The sequence below is a fragment of the Dermochelys coriacea genome, chromosome 27 (genome assembly GCF_009764565.3).
Source record: "Dermochelys coriacea isolate rDerCor1 chromosome 27, rDerCor1.pri.v4, whole genome shotgun sequence".
NCBI lineage: Eukaryota > Metazoa > Chordata > Testudines > Dermochelyidae > Dermochelys > Dermochelys coriacea.
In genome coordinates, this window is record NC_050094.1 from 7,771,729 (window position 1) to 7,799,198 (window position 27,470).

Consider the following 27,470-nt stretch of genomic DNA (forward strand, 5'->3'; position numbering starts at 1 on the left):
CATACATGGGTTCCATTCCTGGCTCTCCCACTGGCCTGCTGGGTAACCTTGGGCAAGTCACCTCCCAGCTCTGTGCCTCAGTTTCCCCTCCCACCTTTTGTCTGCCTTGTCTATTTGGCATGTAAGCTATCTGGGGAAGGGACTGTTCCACACTATGTATGTACAGCACCCGATCTCAGTCGGGGTCTTTAGGTGCTACTGTAATAAAACGTAGAGGGTCAGGCCAGCACTCTGTTTAAAATTTTGCTTATTGTGGAAAATTTGATTTTGAGCACCCTGCAAAGCGACAGAAATGAGGATACCTCTCTCAGCAAGCCCAGATCCTTCTGCCCCAATCCTGCTCGGGCAAAACCCCCTAGGACCAGCAGACTCTAGGGGCAGGGGAAGAGGACAGAGAAAGGCCGCAGACAACTTTCAGGGCCAAGGGGATATTTAAAAGGCTCATCAGCGGAGGACAGAACCGGAGGGGCAGGGATCAAATATTCCAATGAGCGGCTGTGAGGTGGCAGCTAGCAAATCCTGGGCTTAAAAGGAATCTGCACTATTTGCACTCACAGGCTTGCCTATAAAAAGACACTTTCCCCCTGGGTATTGGGGCAGGTTTATCAGCCGGCCTGTTACTATTTTCCTGCCATCTGTATTTTTGTTTTTTGATGATCTTTTAGGAGGCAGCCCTGATCCACCCCAGCCAAAGAACCAGGTGCCCCCTTCCAATGGTGGTGTGATGGCTGCTGGCTTCTCCGTGCTCTGGGAGCTGATGACAATGGGCAATTGTTGAGCAGGGCCCCTCTCTTTGGAGTTTCTTCCTTTTATAGTAAGTAGCAGTTGCTCCTGCAGCTGGCCTGCCCCTCTGGTATGAGCACAGGGCTGGGTATATAAGGGGAAGGAGCAGACTTTGCCTTTTGTCCCTCAGTCTGTTGCCTGGTGGGGCGGGAAGACCCTTCTCAGCTCCTTTGCAAAGAACCCAGCACCATGGCCCCCAAGAAACCTGAACCAAAGAAAGAGGCAGCCAAGCCTACTCCTGCACCAGCAGCAGCCCCCGCACCGGCACCAGAACCACCAAAGGAACCCACCTTCGATCCCAAGAGTGTAACTGTAAGTAAGGAAATTAGCCAGTCTCTTGCCCACCTCTTCTCAGGGAGCTGCCAAGTGCTTGGCAATCCAGTGTGCCATGTGAATCATGTCAGCAGCGCTGCCTTCCCTTGTAGCCAGAACTAGAGGGGGAAGTGTTTGGAGTCCACGCTGGTGCAGGGAGTTGGGGATGGGAATCTCCTGCCACTCCCTAAACGGTTTTGCTGGAGAAGGGATGCAAGCTGTAGCTCACGAAAGCTTATGCTCTAATAAATTTGTTAGTCTCTAAGGTGCCACAAGTACTCCTTTTCTTTTTGCGAATACAGACTAACACGGCTGCTACTCTGAAACTTTATCCCTGGTTCTTAAGGTTATTTCTGGGGAGCAAATGCCTTGTACCAATGGAATGGATTCCTCCCCTAAAATCTTCCCATGGGGATAGTATTCCCCCATTCAACCCTATAGGGGGGGAATCCCTATATAACTAGTGGACAATCCTGAGAGGTGCTTAACACCCGGAACTGCCATCAAAGTTAATGGGCTCCTTTTCTCTTGCTAGCCCCTGGAGCTCACTGTCTGAAGCAGAGTTCTGTTCTGTTTTGTTGCTGAGACTGGAGAGGAGGGAGGGAGCAAGCAGGTGTGGGGGAAAAACATTCCTTTCATTCCATCCCTGCTTTAATGTAGCAGCTCTTTTGTGAGTGTCTCTCCCCTCCACCCCACCCCGGGGTTGCAGCTCAGGCAAACGGGTTGCTTCTTCTGCATCTTCTTGCTGACAAGGAGAGGTATAGAAACATAACTGACGCAAAATTCAACCCTAGACATTCTTTTGGAATTTTAAAACAGCTTGGGATTTTTAGTCTTAAAACTCCATGTGATCTTCCCAAAGCACTTTGCAGATTACACACACACCCACATAGAGTAAAAATGCAACCCCCTCTGGGGCAGAACATGGCAATCAGACGGGCAACTTGAATACAACAGGCTGGAGAGGCAACGTCAGGCAAGGACATACAGTCAAGCCCCCCACTCTCATGCAGGACCTACTTTTTTATCATCTGATCTGAAGGACTCTCACACAACAGGACTCAATCTTGCTATGGAGTAGGGAGGAAGGTCTGAACTGACCCCGGAGGGATTTGAAATTGGGGCAGGAAGGAGTCTAGGAGTTTCAAATCAGTTGTGTTAGTGTCTGTGTGCACAGTGCTGTCCTCTCTGTAGTTCCCCTTTCCAGACTGTCAGAGCGCTGGTTTTCCCACTAACTCCTATAAGGCACACACCTGCCATGACTTTCAGGGCGCTAAACTGCAGGTAATGCCCAACCTCTGTGTGTTACCCTTCAGCCACTAAGAGACTTCCCAGCGTCAGCCAGGGTAGGAAACACAGATCCCCTACTCTACTGCCTATTCTCCTAGCACCTACATTATTCCCATTGGCCATTTTCACCCAATCCTGCCAGAACCAAGAATTCACATGGGACCTGTACCAGGGTTTCCATCCCTGATTCCCAGACCAAAGAAGTTCTGATGATCTATGATAAACCGCTGCACTATTTGGAGGTGCTGCCCTTTAGAATTCCCAATGGGGCAACTCTTTTCAACTGCAGATACCTAGGGCTGGATCCTGGCCCAGTAGCTGGCTGCTTGAGAAAGGTCACATTGCTCAAAACATCTGGAAAGCCAGTGGATCCTGCTCCCTGAGGATTCCCCCTGCCTGGGAATCCTCTAGCATTATATGGCCACTCTAGCAACTCCAACTCCCAGTCTCCAAAGTAAGGGATAAAAGGGGTGTCCCCCCCTGCTAGAAGAACTCTGTGGGGCAATGGGCAGCCAGACATAAATTAGATCAGCCCTGAAACTAATTTACAGCTGGATCTGAGCCAGTCCCAGGATCAGAGGAATGTGATGGTGCTCTAGATGAAACTTGAACTCATAACCTCAGCATTACTCCACCTAGCACTGCTTTATAGGGCCTGTGTGCTAACCAATTGCACCCCTGGAGTCCACTGTTGCAGATTTGCACTGAGTGTCACTGGAATGCAATGCAGGATCTGGACCCTAAGCTCCACTTGCAAAATATGCTTGTGGCCAGGCTCATGAGCAAAATGTGCATTGGTATGTGCAAAACAGCTTACCTGCATACACTGTTCCAATGTACAAGTACATGTCTGCAAGTGCAAGGACCCCATTTGCATGCACAAAGGTGCTTTGCACCTGCAGCTACCTTTTTGCATGTGCACTAGGTATCTATCTGCACACTCAGTTGCCCATTTTGCACACCGAGATGCCTAGTTTTGCACATACAATGACCCGTTTGCTTTGGGAGTGCAGCAGATCTCTTTATTCCGTGTGCCTCCCTCTGACTGAAGATGAGCCACAAACTGTTGCATAATAGATAGTTACCCTAATGCAAATGGGCGTAAGAATCTTAGGGGGAAGGGAGGAATGTGCCAAAAATGTTTGGAAAAATTATGGATTGCAGTTGGCCTATTGCTTTTAAGACGTTTTTAGAAAACGTTCAGCTAGAATAGGTGCTTCTGGATTTTGTTTTTTAAGAAGCAGCAGGCAGGTTTTTCTGAGTAACAGAGACCAAGCCAGGGAGGCTTGCTCAGGCAGGGCAGAAAACCGGAGCTCACTTTCCTCTGTGAAACACTTTTCTGCCTCCCTGGATGAAAAGGTTGTGGTCAGCATCTTGCACAAAGGGGGTCAGGCTGGATAAAAAGGCAACAAATTTAAAATGGATCAAGAGAAGCCCTTTGCATAATTAACCTGTGGAACTCACTGCCACAGGATATTTCTTGAGGCAAATAGCTTGGTCAGAGCCAAAACACATTACATGAACATAACTCATACCTCCAGTGGGCCCAATCCTGCTCCCATTGGAGTCAATTCCCATTGACTGCAATGGTGCTGGATCAGGCCCTCTGACATAAAACAGAATAGGCTATAGGAGTTCTCAGTCCTCAAGCTTCAGGGCCATAAACTGATCAGAAAGAAATTTCCCCCTCTGGGATACTACTGCATAGTTGGGTGCATTGTAGGCTTTTACACCTTCCTTTGAAGCATCTGGGGTATTTAGACACTTCAGGAAAATGGAGCTCAGACTAGGTGGGTGTAGCAACTCCTGTTCCTTGCATCAAACTTACCTGAAGGTATAGTTCAGTGTGAGCAAGAGGCTTCAGTGATCACAGGCCAGTGTGGAAAAGGCAGCCCATGACCAGAGCGGGAGTTGTTTTGGGATTTCTCCCTACTGTGGGTAGATGTACACGTTTTACTCCCAGCTGCAGCTCAAATTATTATGCCCTACATTTCCCTAGTAGCCAGCAGGGTCAGGGGCTGATGTGATGTACAGCCTTGATATACTGAAGTGTTTGCAATGGGAAATCTTCACTCCTCTCTGTTTGGCCCTTGTGGAAACAACCTCTAGCTAAAACTGGAACTACAAAGTTGTCATCTTCTCCTTCTGCTGAGGGTGGCTTTTTGGTCTCTTGGAAAGATGTCACCACAGAGTACTCTTGCAATCTGGCTCTCGGGTGCACAGGAACATCTGAGCACTGTATACTGCAAATCTAACAAACAACGGCCCTGATTCAGGAAAGCCTCCCTAGTTAGCACTGCACTTACGCAGGTGCATTACCTTAAGAACATGCTTAAATCCCATTGAAGTCAGTGGGATTTAGGCACATGCCTAAAGTTAAGGGTTTTCCTGAATCAGGGCTAAAACAGAGTGAGCCTGGATTGGTACTTGAGTGGGAGGCCTCTGAGCAACAGGAGGTGCTGCAGAAATGCTGGTGATCCAGGAGGTGGCGCTCTTCCCCCTTAGCCCAGAGTGAACCAATACCCCAGTGCGGTGCTAGGGGGAACAATTTGGAGGAGGATGAGAGCCAGGTCCTGACACATGTAGCCTATGATGATTCCATGGCACTTTTTGCAGAAGGACGAGTGTTCCATACTCACACAAAGCAGGTTGCTGACTTCTGTGCTAGGAGCAAAATCCAGCTGCTCCCCACATCTCCCCAGCTATAAACCCCAGCCTCGTGCAGCACCTGAGCATAATGCACAAAGAAGAGGCTGCTCCTCAGAACCTGCCCCTGCTCAGCTCCCCCTTCGGGCGATTCCCCCAAGGGTTCCCAGCCAGCATTATGCCAGCGAGAAGAAGCAGAGTGCCGGAACAGAGCCCTGTGGATGAGCTGTGGTGCACTGTGTCCACTTTATGCTGGTGTAAAGCAAAGCAGCAATAAAGTCCCATAGCCCTCCTAGAACAGGGTTCCTCCCTGCTAGGCAGTGTGGCCTGAGCATGAGTGGGCATGGCCAGAGCAGTCCTCTATCCCAGATGTTCAACAGGGCTGTTGCAGTTGAGGTGATGTTTGGGGCACCCCTCCAGAATGCTGGACACAGCCCTGGTGCAGGAATGAACCGATGGATTCCCCTACTCTCATGCAAGCTGAGGCATGGCCAGTACACTTAATCTAGCTGCTGGCGTGCATCATTACGAGTGGATGGGCTGGCCTTCTGCCTCACATAGAGTCCTCACTGGGGTGGCATTGGTAGGGTCCCCCAGAGCAGTGAGTGGGTCTTGGAATTACACCCCACTGAGATGCATAAGGCAGCTCCCCCCTTTCTGAACTATTGTTCCAGGCACTCTGTAAACTCAGGCAGATGTCAATGCAGTGGCTACATCCCAGCCACGGTTTCCAGCTTCCCTTTGCAACCATAAAAGCTGGAAAGTATTTTTCCCCCTCAAATGAATGCTGAGATTCTGATGTAATTCCAGGAGTTGAGGGATAGTGCCCAATGACTTAACCTGGTCCTCGCTAGAATATATGCCAGCATTTGGATTTGGTGAGATGGCCATGGCTGCACAGCCTTGAGGGGGTTCTGTCCAGCTGTCCCGACAGCATGAAACAGATTTTCTGCTGCCAGCTGTCTCAGTCCTAAAGTATTTCGGCGCCTGCAGCGTCTCATCCTGAGTTAATTTCCTGGATGAGAACTTCTATTCAGTCTCCTCTCTCTGTTGTTCTCAGAGGGGAGGTCACTTTTTCCGTGGCTCTTCTGGATACAGTTACATTTCTAAGCCAGTGGTCTAGTCAGAGGGTTAATAATAGCATGCTCGGTATGGAGACAGTTTAACCAGTTGACCCCCTGACTTTATGACTGAGCCTTGAAATAATATCCTTTCTCCGGAGAGGGACAGCACAGCCAGCCCCCCTGCTGCCTGCAAACTCCCAGGCCCAGCTGATCTCGCCCAGAATTTGCTACTGCCTCTGGGTCCTTGTGGCCCGAACAAAGCTCGTTACTGCAGCTCCACTTCTTCCAAAGGGACAAATGTTCTTGCTCATTGTGGTTAAATATGTAGCCACCAGTTTCCAACTGGGTGCCATCGCCTTGGGAACCCTTGGGTGAGGAGATGAGATGAGTACTCCAAGCTGAATAAAGGAGGTGATTTCCCTTAAACAGCACTCTGCTAACCTGTGGAACTCATTGCCACATGATATTATTGATGGCAGGAGTTCAGTAGGATTCAGAAAAGGAATAGGCATTGCTATGGTTCACAAGAGCATCCACAGTTACATCAGATTGTTTGGGGGTTTTTTAAAGCTTCCTGCTTCAGGGCATAAGCCAACCTCTGCCTGCCTGGGTTTGGGAAGGAACTTGGCCTATGGGCAGATTATGCCATAACTTCCAAGGTGGGTTCCTTATGTCTTCCTCTAAAGCGGTTGGTTCTGGCCATTGCTGGACTAGAGGGAGCAGGAGTCTGATCCAGTTTGGCAATTCTACATTCCTGTGCATCGATTCCCTCTTGGTGGCAGGGGTGGCGACTTGCTGGCATTTCCAGGGTGATACCAGTCAAAGGTGCTGTCAACTGCTTGCCCGCCAAACATGCAGGCTGAAAAGGTTCTGCATGCCACCTCTTCCCATCATCCTCCAGCTTGGCAAAGGAGAGAGAGAAGGGTGGGATGAGAGGTAAATGGAAAAGTGAGAAAACACTGACGGTTGAAACCAGAGAAGGGGAGAAAAGGCACACCGGGAAAGAGAAATTGCCACATAGGCCTCAGTGATGGGAACTGGTTGTGCAGAATTGCAGGGCAAGTGCTGTCAGTCAGCTGATATGAAGGAACGCATCATGGTTCATGGGATACCAGTATATGCATTAGCGCACTACTGCTTCCTTGCACTAGTGCCTAGGCAATCCCTTGCACTAAATAGCCTGTGTCATCCACAGATCTCAGCACACTTCACAAAACTGGATAAACCATCATGAACCCCATATTACAGACTGAGACATGGAGGCAGAGAGAAGGTTACACAGAGTCACGAGAGACCAGGACATAGAATCCTGACTTCCCTCTCACTCATCCCGGGACTCAGTCCACTAGACCTCACCTAATACTCGTGAAAGGACAGCAAGCGTTTGTAAACCACCAGCTTCCCTGGGGAGGTGGCCCTAGGAGACGTGCTTTGGACTAGGGCTGGTTGGAAACTTTCCATGGATACTTTTTTTGGGGGAGGGGGAGGTGGAAAACTGGATTTTCAATCAAATGGATGGCTGAAATGGAATGGTTTCAGAGTAGCAGCCGTGTTAGTCTGTATCCGCACAAAGAAAAGGAGGACTTGTGGCACCTTAGAGATTAACAAATTTATTTGAGCATAGAATCATAGAATCATAGAATCATAGAATATCAGGGTTGGAAGGGACCCCAGAAGGTCATCTAGTCCAACCCCCTGCTCAAAGCAGGACCAAGTCCCAGTTAAATCATCCCAGCCAGGGCTTTGTCAAGCCTGACCTTAAAAACCTCTAAGGAAGGAGATTCTACCACCTCCCTAGGTAACGCATTCCAGTGTTTCACCACCCTCTTAGTGAAAAAGTTTTTCCTAATATCCAATCTAAACCTCCCCCATTGCAACTTGAGACCATTACTCCTCGTTCTGTCATCTGCTACCATTGAGAACAGTCTAGAGCCATCCTCTTTGAAACCCCCTTTCAGGTAGTTGAAAGCAGCTATCAAATCCCCCCTCATTCTTCTCTTCTGCAGACTAAACAATCCCAGCTCCCTCAGCCTCTCCTCATAAGTCATGTGCTCTAGACCCCTAATCATTTTTGTTGCCCTTCGTTGTACTCTTTCCAATTTATCCACATCCTTCCTGTAGTGTGGGGCCCAAAACTGGACACAGTACTCCAGATGAGGCCTCACCAGTGTCGAATAGAGGGGAACGATCACGTCCCTCGATCTGCTCGCTATGCCCCTACTTATACATCCCAAAATGCCATTGGCCTTCTTGGCAACAAGGGCACACTGCTGACTCATATCCAGCATAAGCTTTCATGAGCTTGGACTCCTAGAGAATCCAGGTTTCAGAGTAGCAGCCATGTTAGTCTGTATCCGCACAAAGAAAAGGAGGACTTGTGGCACCTTAGAGACTAACAAATTTTACTTGAGCATAAGCTTTTGTGTAGCTCATGAAAGCTTATGCTCAAATAAAATTTGTTAGTCTCTAAGGTGCCACAAGTCCTCCTTTTCTTTTTGGAATGGAATGGAGCGCTCTCACTGGCTGACCATTGCTCATGGCTTTAGAAACCCAGATGTTTGCCTGTTAAGGATGCCAGTGAAAATACTCAGTCCCACTGGGCGCCTCTAGTAAAGGTTTAATTGAGATGGACGGAGTCCGTTGGGTTATGAAATTAAAATATTTATTAGAAAGACCTTAACAGCTCAGCAGCTGGCTATGCCTGAACGCACCGCACTGCCTAGGTTCTTGGGACCCAAGCAGCGACATGTATTCAGTGGGCCTGCCCTGCTAAATACTGTTGTACAGGATCAGCCGCTAGACAGGGGCCCTTCCCTTCCAGACGGCATGGAACAGAGACTCTGCTATCTCGAGCTATGTCATACTTTCTTTGAACCAATGTGAAGTGGGCGTTAAGTGCGATTGTGGCATTTTACACCTGCTCTGCACTGGTCTCTGTGATGAGATGAGGTGCAGGGCAACAGAGAATCAGGTTTTAAAACTTTTTCACTCCCTTTTTGTACCCAAGTTGTGAGCTGGAGAAGGGGTAAAATCACTCCCATGCAAAATAACCCATTGCACATCTGAGCTGGGGAAAAACGCAGTCTGTAAAAGGTAGGGTCAGTGGCTTACAGCACAGCAGCCCGCTAACATCCCCTTTATGAGTTCAATTCCGCAGGCCAAATTCAGCCATGGTGTAATCTGATACAATTCCCATTGAGGTCAGTGGGAGCTGCCCCAGTTTGTGCCAGGGCTGAGTTTGATCCTATACAGACTTCCAAATATTGTTTACATTATTCGGTCCAAATCCCTGCTGTGACTTTAGTTGGAGCTGCTGGACCTGAGCACCTCTGGAAATGAGACTCATAGGGCCAGAGTTTGAAAAGAGCTCAGCACCCAACATCCACCCACTCCGCTGAGCTGTTATGAAAATCACATTTCCTGCTGGTCACCCAGCAATTGAAGAAGTCAAAATCTGAGGTCACTTCTGAACTCTGGCTGCAACTGATTATGCCTGGACAGTGGGTATTATTATCCACATTTTACAGATGGGGGAAGCAGACACACAGAGTAGGGAAGTGCCTTGCCCAAGGTCACCCAGCAAGTCAATGTCAGAACCAGGAATATCCTCAGGAATTTTTAAAGCCTCCCCTTCACCCATTACCCAACCTGGCTACTGCATTGTAATATACAAAAATCTCTTGGTCAAAACAATTTGGCAGACAGTACACAGATTCTCTCTGGGTCTCTGGAGGTCTGCCCTGAAGGACAGGCACAGCATCCTATTCCTGGATGTTCTGTTTTGTGGCTTTAGTATTGCCATTCCGAACCATTTAAAAAGCATGAGCCAGGCCCCCTCAAAAATAATGAGATTTACATAAAAATCATGAGATTTAAATAAAATAAAAAAGGAGAGTCTTTTTCTTTGTTTTCTGATTTGGGGAGCTTAAGGCAACACTGAGGTCACATTTTCTGACTTTTCCCCACAATCACGATGGCTAGAAACTCACCCTTTCTTAATAAAAGCTGAGATTGTCCTATGTACCATTTCCAGGAGCTGGGGATTTAAGGAAAACACCAGCTCCCACAAGACTTCTTATAAAATCACAAGTGTTGGCAGCACTGTAGCTACTGATTTTTATACGTTTGTTTGAAAAATTCCTAGGCTTACATTTTCAAAAGGGACCGATGATTTAGAGTTGCCTCAATTTCAGAGGCCCAACTCGAGATGCTTCCAAGGGGCTTGATTTTTAGAGGATACGTGCTCTGCACTTTCTGAAAAAGCAGGCCCCTTTCAGGTGTCTCCAGTTGGGCACCCCAAAGATTAAAGCAGCCAAAGGCTCTTACTTTTCACATTTGGCTGCTGTGATTTCTCACAGAAGAAGCCTGACCCTCTGGTTTGCTAGTTCCTAGGTGCCAGCAGTGCCAGATTTAACCAACACTGGGGAGAGGAATTTGATTGTGTTTTGGACAGATGATTTCAATGTACTAAGATTTGTGCCCAAGCTGGGCCCCGTGGTCCCAGTAGCAGATTACACCTGGTTTACCCTGATAAACCTGGTACCTCACATGAGAATTACAGCAGGAAATGGGTTTTACTTTTCCACATCCCTGAAGGAGCAGAAAAGGTCTCTGGGTTTATCTAGGACATAGCATGATTAAGCCCCACTCTAGCTAGGCAGCAGGTGTCAGTTTCCTGCATTCCAGTGATCTCGCTCAGAGCTGGAGCTCAGCATAAGCAGAGTAAGCAATTACTTAGGGCCCCAAGCAACTCCAGGGGGCCCCCTGTTAATTATTAGTATGTGTTCGGGGGGCAAAATATTCCTGCTTTCAGCCCCCAATGGGGTAGCCCTGGCACTGATCTTGCTCTGCCCAGTGAAACATTTCCAGGACATTTTGAAAGAATAATAAGAAGCAGACCCTGCCACCTGCCAACCCTGACTCATACACATGCATACAGGAGTAATTCAATGGTTTGATTAGATGGGACTATGATGTCCTACCTCCCAACTCTCACCTGCTGCTATGCCGAAGAGCCCTCGACTTCTGTTGCAACAGAGGGCTCTCAGCTCTCAGGATGGCGCCCCAAGCACGTTACAGGGTGCTTCTCAGGTCCTGTCACCAGGCCGGGAAATGGAGCTCAGAGGATGAGTTCTTCCCGCTGCTGGGGGGGACTGGTTTGTTTTGCTGAGTTACTGCTCTGCTCCACGGGGCGGGGTGTGTGGCTAGTGCCTGCTGCTGGCCCTGGCTGTGACGTTCATGCAGCTGTATCACAGCACAGAGGGCAGGAATTGGGCTCTAAAGGCTCTGCTCTGTTTTCTTTTCTCTTTAGATTGACTTCAGTGCTGACCAGATTGAAGGTAAGTGCCTGGCATTTTTCAAACCAGCTGTTGCTGCCTTTGCCACATTGCCACTGGTTGGGAGGGGTAGAGCCCAGTAAGCCTGACTCTTGGCCCTTTGCTTTAATCACAAGACCACTCTCTTGCAGAGATGGCAGTAGAAACCAGGAGTCCTGACTCTGACCTGCTTGTTCTAGCCACTGGAGGACAATAACTTGCAGATTGGAGACTAGAAGAGCAATGCTGATTCCTAGTCCTTCTCATTAGGCCACTCCTCAACCCCAAATCTAGAAATGGAACCCAGGAGTCCTGATTCCCAGCTCTCCATGCCGTAACCCAGTGGTCCCCAAACTTTTCACAGTCTCATCCCTGTCTGTGCCCCTCCCTCCTCCCCCCCAGGAGACAGCTCCAGGGATGGGGTTGCAGATGGGAGTAAGGGGGCCAAGGCTGGGGCCGCAGCTGGGGAGGGTCTGGGGCTGGAACAGAGCCATGGCCAGAGGCCAAGGCTGGGGGCAAGACTAGGGCTGAGGCCGGGAACCAGGGCTGGAGCGGAGCTGGGGGCTGAGCAGGGCTGGGTGGTGATCCCTCCTCACCCCGTGGGGGGGGGCTGGCCCAGGCGCCGACGTGCCACCCCGAACCCCTTCCACTCGCTGGGTTGGGGACCTTTGCTCTAATCACTAAATTACACTCCATCCAGGCATTGGTCCATGCATTTTATAGTGGCTAGAAGGTGCATATCTAATCAGAAAGCAAAGTCATTGTTTGGATGCACAAGTTGGTACCTCGCAGTAATACTAACAGCACACACGGCGTTACAGGTGGCGAGGCTCATGCCAGCGCCTCCTTACCAAAGGATGGGATGGGGCGAGCCCTATGGAGCACTTAGAAGAGAGGCTTGAGCAGAGCAAGGGTAGATGGGCAGGGATGGAGACAGGAAAGGAGATATCAATAGAAGCAAGAGAGGAAGATGATTGGGAGCCAGGCCAGGGATTCAGTAAGGACGCCAACTCCTAAAGCAGCAGAAGGAATATATGGAACCCAGTTCCCTGCTCTGTTCTGTTGATGCGGGTGCCACCAAAAATGGAGGGGAAGCAAGTGGGTACTAGCAAGAGAAAAGCATTTTCAGTTCATGCTGAAAGATGCAGCCTTGGCTTGAAATCAGGGTTTCCCTCTGAACGAGCAGATCCCAGCCACATAGAGAGATGTCCCCATAGTGATAGGGGTGGGCTGTGGTTATTGTTACACTTCTGATGGGCTTTATTAATCCCTCTGGATATAGCCAAGATCTGGGTTCAAATTCAGGCTGGTGGAAATACTGTAAGAAGATCAGGTCTCAGGCTGAGCCCTACAAATGGTCCCTGTGATGCAAAAAAAAAAAAAAAAAAGACAGTAAAAAAAATAAGTAAACAAGTACCAATACCACGGTGTGTGGGTTTCACCAATACTGAGATAGTGGAATGCACAGCCTTACAGTCTTCTAATGTGCTTCTGGTACTAATGCTCTCTTGCTCTCTTCTGGATGGAATCCAATCTGACCAGATGTTTGCCATTATTTTCCCTGTAGAGGCCCACAGAGCGGGTACAAACCGCAGTGAATCCAAGACACAATTTCTAAATTAATGATACACTCATCTTGGGTGATACACATCACTCTTCTCCTTCTGTCCCCAATAGACAAGTGTTGGCGGCAGGAACTAAAGGAGAACGCCCTTAGCTGACACTAGTAGCAGATCCCTTATATATTCTCTGTGGGCCCAGCCACTAAAGGGTGACATCACTCTCTCACTCATACGTACAAAGCCAGTGCAGCTCAAAACCACTGGGAGAGAATTAGCTATTGTGATGTCACACCCAGAGGCAGCAGCTCCAGGGTTGCCTCCCCCACACCATGTAGGAAAGGAAAGGTGGATGGTATCAAGAAACAGCATCAAGCTCACACGTGTGCAGGATTTGGATTGCGAGGGATTGACACACAGTTTGGCAGGGGCTTCTAGGCTGACAGAACCAAGCCATGGGCATTTATAGTCCAGATTCTAAGCAAGGCAAAGAACTGCAGTTGGTATGAAGATGCCAAGTAATAAATCAAGCAAACCAAAAATCCTGCCTAAGGATTTTGACCAAACCAAGGACACCATGTCTTGGGCCTCTATGCCTCAGTCACCACATGGAGACCCTGAGCATCTGATCCCATATGGCAGCAGAAACAGCGGCGATGCCTCCTTGAGAGCCTTATTGCTCGAAATCAAGAAGAAAGCAGACAAGAACCGAGAGATCGTGACGGTCTTTGATGGTAAAATCGTGGCTCTCAATACTCGCATGGATGTGCTGGAAGGGCGAATCACCAGCCTGGCCCAGTCAGCCGCTCAGACTGATTCCTCGGTCAAAAAGCAGAAGGTGAAAACCCAACAGTGCACCCAGGCCTTGAAACACTTGGCCCGAGAAAGCAGCCACCTTGGCACCCGCGTGGAGCAACTGGAGAGCCAGGCCCAGGCCTGCACGCTGAGGATTCTTGGTTTACCAGAGAAAGAGGAGGGGAGAGACTTGATAGAGTTCCTGGAGAAATGGCTGCCCAGCATTCTGCGGCTAGACGCACCCGGGGACCCCATCGTTGTGGAGAGAGCCTACAGGGAAACAAACCGGAGGCAGAAGCCGGGGCCGGATGCGTGCAGAACTGTTATTGCTCACTTGGCGGACTTACGAGGTAGAGAGAGAATATTACAGCAGGCCAGGAGGCTGAAAAATATTATGTATAGGAGGAAGCAGATCCTGATCTTTCCAGATTTAGGCCCCATCCCCCAAGGTAAAAGGAGGTGCTGCGTCCTAGGCTGATGGGAGTTTGTTGCAGAGAACCTGGAAAGGGCAGTCCTGTAGCCCACAATGCACAGGGCTCAGTCATGGGCAGGATCTGTGAGGATGGGGAGAACGTAGCCCACCCTTCTTTGTATGTGAGCAACATCAGGCAGCAGCATTCTGCAACCTGTGGGAACAAGGAGAGCTGGGGAGGTCATAGAGAAGAGAGTTGTAGTAACCAAGGCGCGAGAAGATGCAGACCAGGAGGAGGGTTTCAGCAGGGGAGGAGCTGGAACAGTGGAGTACATGGGGAAAGTTGCTAAAATGGCCTCAGGCAGAGAGGTGGGATGAGGTGAGGAGTTCTGAGTGAAGATTATGGGCCATGGAAGCCCCTGGGAAGGCTGAGTCAAGGAGGAAGATCGTGGAAATGCGGTTGTGCTTGAGGATGCTCTTCTTGCCCAAGGGGAGGAGCTTCTGCCTTGGAGGGGTTTCACTGGAGGAACTGGTTAAACTTTATCCCTGTTGAAAATCCCAAAAGGCAACACTCAAAACCCCACCCTCCCTATCCAGTAGTGCCAGCCTTCTGGACAGGACCAGTTTTAGGGCTCAGCCTCTCACCAGGAGGATGCGAGGGCATTATAGGAAGATGACCGCTGATTCTCTTCCTTCCTTTCTGCAGAGTTCAAGGAGGCCTTCATGCTGTTTGACAGGACCCCAACTGGGGAGATGAAGATCACCTATAGTCAATGTGGTGATGTCCTGAGGGCTCTTGGGCAGAACCCAACCAATGCTGAAGTCCTGAAGGTGCTGGGCAAGCCCAAACCAGAAGGTAAGAGAAACCAGGCCAAGGGGGAGAGACATTGCATTAATTTGTTAATAGCTGCAAGGTAGACTATGTAGGAGATAGACCTTCAGCTTTATTCCCATCTAATGGCTGTGCAGTGTTCTATGTGAAATGAACTGGCATATCTATATCTACCTACCTACCTACCTATCTGTGTACCTATTTATACTCATACACATCTGTGTATCTATCTATACACATACACATCTCTTGCTCTTGGCTTAGGCATTTATACCCATTCGCCACCATGCCAGAGCTGAGCGAATAATTCATAACTTAGTTGTCTAACTTCACTTCTTCCATTAACAAAACATCCGGGAGCAAATTGTAATTTTTCTCTAAGTTATTCTTTATTGGACAACATTTTCTTGCAAATTTCATTTACTCCGTGACTTGCCATTCATAATTCCAGCTGCAGTTGGTTGTGTAAGTCATCTGGTACTGTTCAGTTCATTGATTTTACAAAAGTCACCTTTATCATTAGGTTTCCAGTGCAAACGCTCACGGAGAGCAAATTTAAAATGACCTTTACCTATGTGTTTATGCACATGAGCTTAAAATTCACTCTCTGTGAGTATTATTATCATGATCACTATATTGTTGTAGCACATAGGAGGCCTAATCAAGGACCACAACCCTGTTGAGCATCCATGCCAGTGAAATCTGATTGCACAAATGTTTGCAGAAAGTAACACAAAAGGGACAGAAACACACCAGAAGGGTTGTATTGTGAAGTGTATTGGTCAACCTAGAGTGACCAGACAGCAAATGTGAAAAATTGGGACAGGAGGTGGGGGGTAATAGGAGCCTATATAAGAAAAAGACCCAAAAATCGGGACTGTTCCTATAAAATCGGGACATCTGGTCACCCTAGGTCAACCTGAGTTTGCATATTCTGGCAAAAAGTAAAAGGTTTCTCACAAATTTTTTTGCCCAGCTCTACCTTTATATGCAGTTCCTGCAGGCCAGAGGTGGAGGACAGCAGGTTAGGGAAGCTTGTGCTGAATTGTTTTGTAGACAGATTGGAGACTTTGGTCACTCGGGCCTTCAGTCTAACACCTTTCACCAGCACACAGTTCACTCTATAGATGAAGTGACAAGGAGCAGGGAAGAAAAGAGGATCAGGGGCAGGGGAGTGGGGCAGAGAGGAAGTGAGTATTCACAAGTTTCAGAGTAGCAGCCGTGTTAGTCTGTATTCGCAAAAAGAAAAGGAGTACTTGTGGCACCTTAGAGACTAACAAATTTATTAGAGCATAAGCTTTCGTGAGCTCCGATGAAGTGAGCTGTAGCTCATGAAAGCTTATGCTCTAATAAATTTGTTAGTCTCTAAGGTGCCACAAGTACTCCTTTTCTATTCACAAGGCGTCTGTTCTACATTGTACCTCTGAGACAATTGTGTCTGCAACAGAAAGTCCCAACCGAGGTCCCAATCCTGATCTCTGGCTTACTGTGGTGCGTGGACTCTGCCCATGTAATAATATACTTGAGTGTGGCTGAAGGCCAGACTTAGGGTTGCCAATTTTGCTTGGACTTTTATTCCTTGGAGATTCCATCACATGACATAATCTCTAATTAGAGATTAATCTTGAATTCCTGGAGACTCCAGGAGAATCCTGGAGGATTGACAATCCTACCCAGACTACTGAAGGCACCTTAGGGTGCAATTGATTCCGCCGCCCTAGGGCTGTCAAGAGAGCAATAGCGCTATGCTCCTAAACCCCTTGAGCAGGGTGTTCCCTTCCATTACCATCTCCTCTTTAGGGCAGAATATACTTTGGGGCAGCAGGAGACAGAATGGAGATCCACACAGCTTCCTACCTGGGACCCCCAGCAACCCATTCTGGAGATGAGGCAGGCTGGCCAAGAGCGGCTTCCAGGCAGGTCCAAGGGAGCAGCGGGCATGCCGGGCTTTGGCCTCACTGCTGGATTTGGGGGGACGGGTTATAGTCCTTCCTCCCATTTCTACCCTGTGGCATCAGGAGCATGGACAAGCAGGGACGATAGATGAGGAGGGTCAGAGCCAGTCTCCCCCAGCTGCAAAATCTTTCATCGCTCATTTAGTTGCAGTTCACGAGTCACCAAGAGCTACTGGGTCAGTATGCGCCTGAGGCCCCTTGTCTTACTCACCCAGACTCCATGTCCCTCATGTTTTCAATGCTCTGCTTCTTGACCCTTCGCCCCACCTTCCCTTCCAGAGCCAGTGCACACGGTCTCTGGGGCCAGAATAAAACTCTCCCATTCTGCAGCTGCTATCTCCCTGCCGATGCCCTTGGGAGGGCTTTAGTCGACAGACCATCTCTGATCCCTCCTGGAGGCCTGAAGGGGAAATGTAGCCAGTAACATAACAGGAGAGTCATGGTGGAATTAGCCCCACAGAGAGAAGAAACAATGAGCTCCGACAGTTTCAGAATTTAAAGAAAATGACTCAGAGACCCTTCATGCCTGGATAATGCCTCCCTTCCCCCCCACCAAATATCACCCTTGATCTGGCTCAGAGAACACTACCCTCATGGGGTGGCTCATCCTTGATTGCACTGTTCTTGGGCCAGATCCTCAGCAGGTGTAAATCGGTGTAGCTTCATTGACTTCAGGGAGCTATGTGGATTCACACCAGCTGGGGAGGTGGCTCCTTGATTTTACTTTTTGCTTAATAAGAACCTGCTGATTGGGAAACTCTCCGGGGGCCTGAGCAATACCCATCAACCAGTTTAACAAAGGAGTATGTTGACCAGGTCAATCTTAATAATTCCCCCAGCCCCTGTAGGCAGCCTTTCTCCCGAGGAGAAAGCCGGAGCAAAGTAATGAGCCGTGTATAATGCCCTGATGGTAAAAACAGGGACGCTGACAAACCGACAAGGGAAGTGAATTCCAGAGCTCTCTGCTGGGAACATTCTGCCCCCAGCACCTTAAATTCAAATCTCGGAGCTGTTAGCAAAGGCAGCCCAGCTGATCTCCACTATGACCAACCCTGAGCATTCATAAAACATGAGTCAGGCCCCCAAAATTCATGACATTTCTAATAAAAAATAGGGGAGTTCTTTTTTATTTGCCTTCTGTTTCTGAGCCCTTAGAGTGCACGAGAGTCACTTTTTTCAAGCTGCTCTCCATGACGGTGAGGACTAGAAATATCCTTTTTTTTTAATGAAAGCTGAGCTTCTCATGCAGTCTCCTGATTCCAGAAGCTGGGGCTTTGATGAAACCCCCACGTAAAAATAGCGAGAGTTGGCAGCACTCGATCAAAGCCGCTAGATGGGTGTTTATATCCCAGACTTTCCTCTGTGCCTAGAAACTACTTTTTTTTTAAACCCGGCCATGATCAGAGAAGTAACTGCATAAAAACAGCCCCTTTGGACGTGGCAGATCGACTCACTGTGTTTCCTGAGTCAGTTCTCCTAGCTTGACTGACACAGACAAGCTGTCCTTTCTGTTAGCCCTGCAGAGCCAGAGCAGTGAGCTCTGCCTGGATTTAGCAGCTTTTTATACCACGTTGCGCGGTATGTAAATGACTGCACATGGTGCAGGGCAAAGGGAAACCAGCTGCTGGGTTCTACTCGGCCTCACGAATCTAACCCAACTCCCTCAGAAGTCCCTGGACCCTGGGTTTTGGCAAATAAAAAAGCCTTTGTCAATGGGACTAAAGAGTTTAATCTAAAAAGCTCTGTTCTCTGCATGGAGGTTCTGTTCTTTCACACCTCCTCTTGGCTGGGAAGAGAGAGAGTTACACCAATAGGGCAGGTTTCCCTCCTTCACTGAGTGCTGCGTAGCTCTCTCAGTGCTGTGAGGGAGGATGTGAGAGAAGGGATGGATTCATAAGGGGATGAGAATGAAGATGCAGGTGAAAGAAACCCCATCATCACCCTGCCTTGGGAACATGCAAAGGGTGGATGGGGCAAGTCGGAGCTCAGAGCCCATGGCCGTAATAGCAGAGGCTATAGGGGATATGCATAGCAGATCCGGATAGATCATTGATGAAGGAATTTAGAGTGGCTTCAATGTTGAATAGTTAGGACAGTTTAAATCTGACTTCTGTGCCACCATATCCCGTCACACTTATCAGCCCTCACAAGCTAAGGAAGTGGGGAGGTGTGGTCAGTGCTTGAATGGGGAAACTCCAAGAACAACCCTGGGTGCCAAAGGAAGTGGTGTCACCCATGTTCATCTGCTGGGTCAGTATGGAACCAACAGGTTAGCTCAGGGGTGGGCAAACTTTTGGGCCGAGGGCCACATCTGAGTGGGGAAATTGTATGCAGGGCCGGGGCAGGGGTTTGTGGTGCAGGAGGGAGTGCAGGGTGTAGTGTGCAGGAACGGGCTCAGGGCAAGGGATTGGGGCAGAGGAGAGGTGCAGGGTGTATGAGAGGGCTCAGGGCAGGGTTTTGGTGCAGGAGGGGTGCAGGTTGCGATGGGGCTCAGGGCAGGGGTTGGGGTGAAGGTGGGGTTTGGGGTGCGGAAGGGGGATCAGGGCAGGGGTTGGGGTGCAGGAGGGGTGCAGAGTGTGGTAAGGGGCTCAGGGCAGGGGGTTGGGGTGTACAGGGGTGCAGGGTGCAGCAGGTGATTCAGGGCAGGAAGTTGGAGTGCAGGAGGGGTGCCAGGTGCAGCAGGGGGCTCAGGGCAGGGAGTTGGGGTGCAAGGTTCAGGCAGGGGGCTTAGGGCAGGGAGTTGGGGGGCGGGGTGCAGGAGGGGTTTGGGCTCCAGCCAGGCGCTGCTCACCTCAAGCTGCTCTGGGGTGGCAGTGGTGTGCTCCCTGCCTGCCTGCCCTGCCCCCATGCAGCGCCGCTCTGGGAAGCGGTCAGCACCACGTCCCTGCACAGCCCCTTGGCGGGGGAGGCACAGGGCTCTGCACACTGCCCTTGCCGCGCCTCCCGGTACCTGCCCCAAAGCTCCCACTGGCCGCGGTTCCCCGTTCACAGCCAATGGGAGCTGCGGGAGGCGATGTCTGGAGGCAAGAGCAACCCTCTTCCTCCCATCACCACCCCCAGGCACAGAGACATGGTGCCGGCTGCTTCTGAGAGCAGCGCGGGGCCTGCAGCACCACGGGGGGCAATCCCGTAGGCCAGATCCAAAGCCCTGACGGGCTAGATCTGGCCCGCGGGCCATAGTTTGCCCATCCCTGAGTTTGTGGGTGCTGGGCTTTTTTGAATAAGAGTTAAAGCCCAAGTCCTGCCCATCTGGGGCCATTAAATTGTACATGGCAATTTCCACAAGAGTAGGTGGCAAGTCTATTTTCCCAACCAAATTCTAATGTGTTTAATTACCAATCTACTTCCATCAATTTGCTTCCATAGTTTCAGTTTGGACACAGGATTCTTCTCCACTTCCTTCCAGCATATATGGTTAAGAGCTGCCTGGTGCTACCTCAGAGTTGGCTGCCTTTGAGTGATGGGCCAAAGTGATTGCTCTGTGTGTGTGTGTGTGTTTGTATGTGTGTATATATATAGCTAGTAAAGTGCTTTGGTATAAAAGGTGCCACAGACTATTTAATTAATGCCACCTCCTTTGTCTTCTCCGTCAGAAATGAACACAAAGATGCTTGACTTCGAGACCTTCCTCCCAATGCTGCAGCACATCTCCCGCTCCAAGGACCAGGGAACCTTTGAGGACTTTGTGGAAGGCCTGCGTGTCTTTGACAAGGAGGGGAATGGCACAGTCATGGGTGCAGAACTGCGCCATGTGCTTGCCACACTGGGTATGGGCTGGAGACAAAGCTAGACATGGTTGACCTGTAATGGTGAAGCTTGGGGTGGCAGGGTCTGTTCCAGGTGGCAGAGATCCAGGCTGTGCTGGTCGGGGTGAAGTCCTGAGGGTGGGGCCTAGCTCAGGTATAATGCCCACTTATTCCTTTCTCCTCTTCTCTGGATTCCTCTAGTGGTTCCAAATATGTAGCCTCTTGGCTCATGGCTGCTCTGTTAATCAACCTTCGATACAGCAACTAGCCAAGAGACAAATCCTCTCCCAGATGTTAACCTGACATCTGGGAGGCTTTGGATGTCTCTCAGGGAGTAGCCACAGAAGACATAATCCACAGCAGCATGAGCCCCAGGTGGGGGCAGTGCCAGAGTCCTCATCCTAACCAACCTGTCCTTCTGCTTCTACTCCTAGGCGAGAAGCTGACAGAAAGTGAAGTGGAGCAATTGATGACAGGACAAGAAGATGCCAACGGCTGCATCAACTATGAAGGTAAGTGGAAAAGATTCCTTTTGTGGCTACCCCAGCCATTTCAGTTGGCTCTGAGATGCTAAATGTATCTTCTGACCACACGGAAAGAGAAACTGGGGGTCAGTGAGTGGGGAAAACCCATCTGACGCCCATCCTAGTCAACTAATTTGAAATCGGGAGAATGTACCAGAGATTTCCAACAAAATGTTCCCAGGATGCAATGTACCTAGTGGTCACATGTGCAAAGGCAGGGGAGTGAGGGCAGTTCTAGCCCCGACTCTGACAGTGCTTTGGTGTGGGACAGAGGTGAAGTGCCTGTGTGTTCAATAGTTCACTGGTGCTGTGTCAGATGACCTTAAAATACAGGGCAAGATCTCCCAGGCTTTCCAATCAAAATGCCCCAAAGCAATTTCTGTAGCAGGGAAAGGGATGCTCTGCAATGCTCCTCTAGACTGACCCCTTGTCTAGAACCTAGAAAAGGTTTGCCAGCAGAACTAGTATAAGTAGAACTGCAAACCTGCCTAGTGGAGACCAGGTTATACCAGCAAAAGAGTGCTTTTTGCTAGTGTAGCTTATACCAGTTCCCTGAATGAAATAAGCTATACCAGCAAAAAGCCCTTGTCAGTATAACTTTGTCTATGCTAGGGCTTTTGGCAGTATAGAAATGTTGTAAAAAAAACCCCACACTCCTAACTGACGTTATTATATCAGGAAATGTTTCTAGTATCGACCTGGATTCAAGGGCACCCATTGCCCCACTAGCTCCAGCCATGATCAGATCATGCATCTGGGATTTCTGATGAGAACTAAATGGACCTGTTAAGGGATGCTGATGTTGCTGCCAAAGAGCAAGTCAAATCATTTCCACCGTTTTTCAAATCCCTTTTCTGATCTCTGTGAAAATCCAAACCTGGAAGCTGGGATGAGATTTCAAGCTGCTGTCCAAACTCGGCTCACGATGGCCACTTTACCCTGGGTTAGAGCCTTGTGGACAGGGCTAGTATGAGTGTGATACAGTTACTAAATCCCAAGAAGTCCCATACTTCTGGGGGAGCTGGAAAGCCTGGAAGCTTGTGGGAGATTTGTCAGTGTACATAATCCCAAGGAACCACATAGAACATAGGAACATGTTGCACCATGACTCTTAAACACAGATGGGTGCTCCTGCACTGGTACTCTAGCCTTTTGTTTCTGGTAGTCTTGACTTCAGTGGGATTACTCAGCATGTATGAAGTTAAACACGTTTGCAGGACTGGGGCCTAATCCTCTTTCCTTTCACGGATCACTTTAATGATGAACCTCTGTACTAGGCTCTGGTGCACCATTGCAATGCCTGCCTTCCACCAACATGTGGGTACTCTAACCCACCGTTTCAGGGTAGCTGGCCCTTTAAAGGGAGAAGGGTCTCAGCCCTACATGTGACACAGCCTACTATCCTCCACAGGTGGGGAAAATGAAGCAAGTCATGTGACTAGGGGGTCATGTGACCCAATCAGGCCTCTCTCTGGGGTAGATAAGGAGGAGGTCTGGGGAGAGAATCCAGGCAGGAAGGTGTGGAACTGGGAATGAGTGGGCAATAGGGAGTTTGAAGGCTCCTGTAGGGGACCCTAAGACACGGGGGGGAAAGACTCTAGCTAGGTAGTGCTGGGAGTGGCAGGGAAGGTTCCAGGTGGCAAATATTGGGAGTGGCTTGATGAAAAGTGGGAAATGATATTTATATAGACCTTAAAATATATGAACTCTTGATTTGGACTTTGAGGACTTTATTTTGGAACTGTTTATGACACTAAACGAGCCCATGTAAAGGGGATAGAAGACAGCCTTTATTAACTTACTCAGGCACCTTGAGGAGAGGGAAACTGAGGCAAGGATGCTGCGGAGCCACCCTGTGCCACAAGGGGGCGCTCTGAAGGTGACCACCTTGTTACACCCACCAGGGAGCTTGATTTTTCTACAGCAGCCCAAGTCCCTCAGAGGACTGACTTGTACTCCATTAAATGAAAGGTGATTGGTATTAAATGGTGCTGCTGATGAGAGTGAAATTTGCAAAAGACCTACAATCAGGGCAAGGTTTTCAAGAGTGTTCAGCACGTTGACTGCATGCTGGGTGTTGAGGTCTTTTGAGAATCTGGCTGTAAGTGGCACAATGGGAACTCCTGAGAGCTGAGTGGTTTTGAGCAGCTGTCCTCAACTGTGGTTGCGGGAGGTGCCTAGCGCTTGGAACTTTCACCCTGAGCTCTAGGGAAAATTTGTCTCCACCTCTGGTTAACTGTTGGAGTTACCCAAAAGGGCTGGGAACTGCTGTGACGTGCTGTTTGCACCAGAGGGCAAGGGCTCGCATTCTGGTTTGGGTGGATTTTTTAATGCCTTTCTTGTTGTTTCCTGCTCAGCTTTTGTCAAGCACATCATGTCTGGTTGAAACAAGACTCTTCAGGGTGAGTTTGTCTTGATCTTTCCTTGTTTACCCGAAAATGTTTGAACTAACCCGGTCTGGTGGCCTTGCAATGAAATACCATCAAGATACCAAAAAAAAAAAAATCGAAGTGCATACTGATGAGCTACATTCGGAACTGTGTTAATTTAAAAAAGATTTCTAGCAGCATGAGCCCTATGGCTGTCAATTCTGATGTGGAAAAGGCAGAAGTATTCAATAAATGTTTCTGTTCTGTATTTGGAAATAAGCAGGATGATGTGTTCATATTTTATAGTGATAATGAAATACTTTCTATTCCATCAGTAATTGGAGAAGGAGGAGTGTTTTTAAATCTGCAGGACATGATATCCAAAAGTATTAAAAGAATTGGCCAAACAGATCTCTGAACTCTTAATGTTGATTTGTAACATATCTTGGATTATTTGGGAAGTTCTAGAGGACTGGGAAAAAGCTAATGTTGTCCCAGTATTTAAAAGCAGTAAACAGGATAAGGTGCCACAAGTACTCCTTTTCTTTTTTGAGGATAACCCACGTAACTGTAGGCCAGTTAAGAGCTTATTTAATTATGGTCTCCAAATATGGATATAAAGTTGCTTCTAATGGTAGATAGCTCTTTAATCTAGCACTAAAAGGCAAACTGAAATCCAGTGGTTGGAACCTGAAGCTAGACAAATTCAGACTAGAAATAAGATTTCTAACTGTGAAGGTGATTATTAACTATAGGAACAAAACCTAGGGATGTGGTGAATTCTCCAGTACCTGAAATCTTGAAATCAAGACTGGTCTCTTTCCAAAAATATGTTCTTGCTTGAACAGACATTATGGGCTAGATACAGAGATTACTGGGTGAGGCTCTTTGCCCTTTTATGCAGAAGGCTGAACTAGATTATCATAGGTTTCAGAGTAGCAGCCGTGTTAGTCTGTATTCGCAAAAAGAAAAGGAGTACTTGTGGCACCTTTTAGCCTTAAAATCTATGACGGTAGGGACGCTGATATGTTAAAAGTTGTTTGTTTAAAAAAAAAATCCGTACTTGTATTACCAAAAACCCGTTATTAAAACTGAAAATATGCAAATTCACCGTTTAGGTGGTTTATTTTGCATTTCACTCAGTTTGAACAAGGAAAATAGACCAGTAAGAGTCACTTTCCATAGGGGGATATTATCAACTTGAAATCTAGTCAGTTTAAAAAAAAATTGAAAGTAATGTTATATGCTGCGGCTGCCCCTGAATCCCCCTACTGATTTTTGTGGTTTCATAGCTCAGTGTCTTGTGTTCTTAAATGTTTTCTCCCCTGCTGCTTTGCGAAAGACCCCTACAAACAGAGGCAAAAGACTGTGATTGCACAAAATGCTGTCAAATACACAAAATAAACAAATTCTAAAGAAATAGAAATACTTTCCCCTCCAGTCTTTTCCAGTTTTAAATGTTACTTGAAACAACAGAGGATAGATTTAAAAAAAAAAAGCAAAAGCTTGCCGACAGGAGTCTGATTTCTTGGTAAACAATGTCCCTGCAGTTTCTAATAATTTTCTCTTGCATTCTCATGCACTAGCTCAATGCTGCAATGTTTAGGTGGCAAGCTTCTGCAGGGGGACATTTAACTCCAAACACAACTAGGTTAATGGAATACTATTTGTAATGTCATGAAAGCATTGTTATTAATATTTTGGTTCCATCTGAGTGTTGGTTCTATTATTTCACAGACATTATTATCATCATCCATTGTCATTACATTAAAATGCTCTGTGTTTTGCCTTCCAGGTTTTCTGAAATGTTTCCATCCAACTAAGCATTACCAACAGCAAGAATTCTTGACCCATGTCCCTTCCTTCCTAAAATGTCCTGAGTCCACAGCTGTATCTCACATGAGCCACAACAAAGAGTCCTCATAGCCACAATGTACCAACCCTACACTATTGTGTGCAATCACCTCTGTATATAAAAGGACACGTCTGCCCTTCCATTTTTAATCTTAATTTATTCTTTTGATTTTTTTCTCCCTGCATCGTTTGACCCATTAAATTTCACCTACACCCTGAATGTCATCTGTTTGCTTTGGTCCTTTTAAAAGCTAGATCAAATGTCATTGTTGCTTACTGGGAACGCTCACTAAAGGTAAACTCAGGGGTGAGGGGAAGGTGGGAGTGGGGGTCTGGTCAGCTTGCAAGATGTCAGCTGTTAGATTTCACAAGGAGGCAGGATGGAAAAGGTGTTTGTACAAGAAGGGAGCAGAGGCAGCTTTGGGGACCCCTGAAAACTACTTGGGAAGGAGGAGGTGAGATCTGTAGGGCAAGTAGCGGAGACTGAACTCCTCTCTCTCTCTTTCTTTCTCCGTTAAAAGGGGTGTGCCCCATGGCTGAACTTTGTTGTGGGGGGGAACTTGCGCAGCTGCTGTGGATATAAGAGGTCAGCCTCTGGGGCTGTCAAGTCACCACCTTTCATCATGGCCAAAATTAAAAGAACGTTTATTGGGCCAAATCCTGCGCTCAGTTACAGTGGTGTAAATCAGAGTCACTCCACTGAAGGGGTTATTCTGGATTGACAACAGTGTGTGAGAGCAAAATTTGGTTCATAGTGTTTGTTTCCAGCACACTCATGGTTCTTGGGACACAAGCTCTTGGTGACTCCCCATGATATTCTGTAAGGGAGTCCCATGGGTCTGTTCAGAGGTAATGTCTGTATGTCTGTTTTTGAATGTCTGTTTAACTCTCCATTTCTGGAGATGCCATCTTGGGTGGTAGGAGGGATGTCCCATCTCAGAGCTAGGTGAGTGCAGGAGTGAATGGAGGGGTCTTGCTTCGGAGTAGGGGGAACAGGAGACGTATCCTGTGAGGAGGGAGTAGAAGGATCCCATCTGCAGCTACTGCACAATTACTCCTGTAAACAGCTGCTCAAATGGGCTTAGACTCAAAGTGTCTCTGAAATAGTGACATTGGAGCCCTGTCTTTACTAGGAAAACAGGTATGTTTTTAAATAGGGCAAGTTGTAGTTTTAGTCTGATTTATCTCACCCAGCTAACATGTTAAAACTAAATGTGATCTGCCTACAGTAGGATTTGAAAATGTTAGTGGCCATGTTTTAAAAACACACCTTTTCTCTTCTTGAAGACTGGGCTACAATGTCAGTATCCCAGAGCCTTTCCAGACTGATTCATGCATTGTCATTCCAGATTGGATTGGCTCCATTTGCAAGTCAAAGGGCTATTCCACCACTAAATGCCACCTGGGACCTGAAGTTCCAAGCCATGGAGGCAGAGTTCTCCTCACAATCCTAGAATTGTCCCTCCATAGCAGTGAAGTCTAGTGCAGTGGTTCTCAACCAGGGGCATGCATACCCCTGGGGGTACGCAGAGGTCTTCTAGCGGGTACATCAATTCATCTAGATATTTGTCTAGTTTTACAACAGGCTACATAAAAAGCACTAACAAAGTCAGTACAAACTAAAATTTTATACAGACAAAACGAGAAAGTAAACAATTTTCCAGTACTTTTGTTTTTTATGTCTGATTTTGTAAGCAAGTAGTTTTTAAGTGAGGTGAAACTTTGGGTATGCAAGACAAATCAGACTCCTGAAAGGGGTACAGTAGTCTGGAAAGGTTGAGAACCACTGGTCTAGGGGTGTGGCAGTGTAAAAGGAAACCATTCTATCATAGGAAAACAAACAGCATATTGCAAAATATGGAATACAACCGAAGAAATCAAATGTGTTGTATTATTGATCAATAACTGTCTCTGAGTAAGGTCTGACAGAACACAAATGGATTGAATATGTTCATTTCAGTTTGGAATATTGAATTCATATACTGTATGCAGATTGCATACATTTTTCAGATTT

General features: G+C 47.9%; 1 protein-coding gene across 1 annotated transcript; it reads left to right on the plus strand.

The window, feature by feature from the left end:
- Positions 1-879: 879 nt before the first annotated feature.
- Positions 880-25,676, plus strand: MYL4 (myosin light chain 4). The gene is made up of 7 exons (XM_038385347.2): positions 880-1,095; positions 11,407-11,434; positions 14,883-15,032; positions 20,557-20,730; positions 21,144-21,221; positions 23,591-23,635; positions 25,398-25,676. Exons 1-6 carry the CDS (start codon positions 973-975, stop codon positions 23,617-23,619), a joined length of 582 nt encoding a protein of 193 aa, XP_038241275.1. The 5' UTR covers positions 880-972; the 3' UTR covers positions 23,620-23,635; positions 25,398-25,676.
- Positions 25,677-27,470: the final 1,794 nt, after the last annotated feature.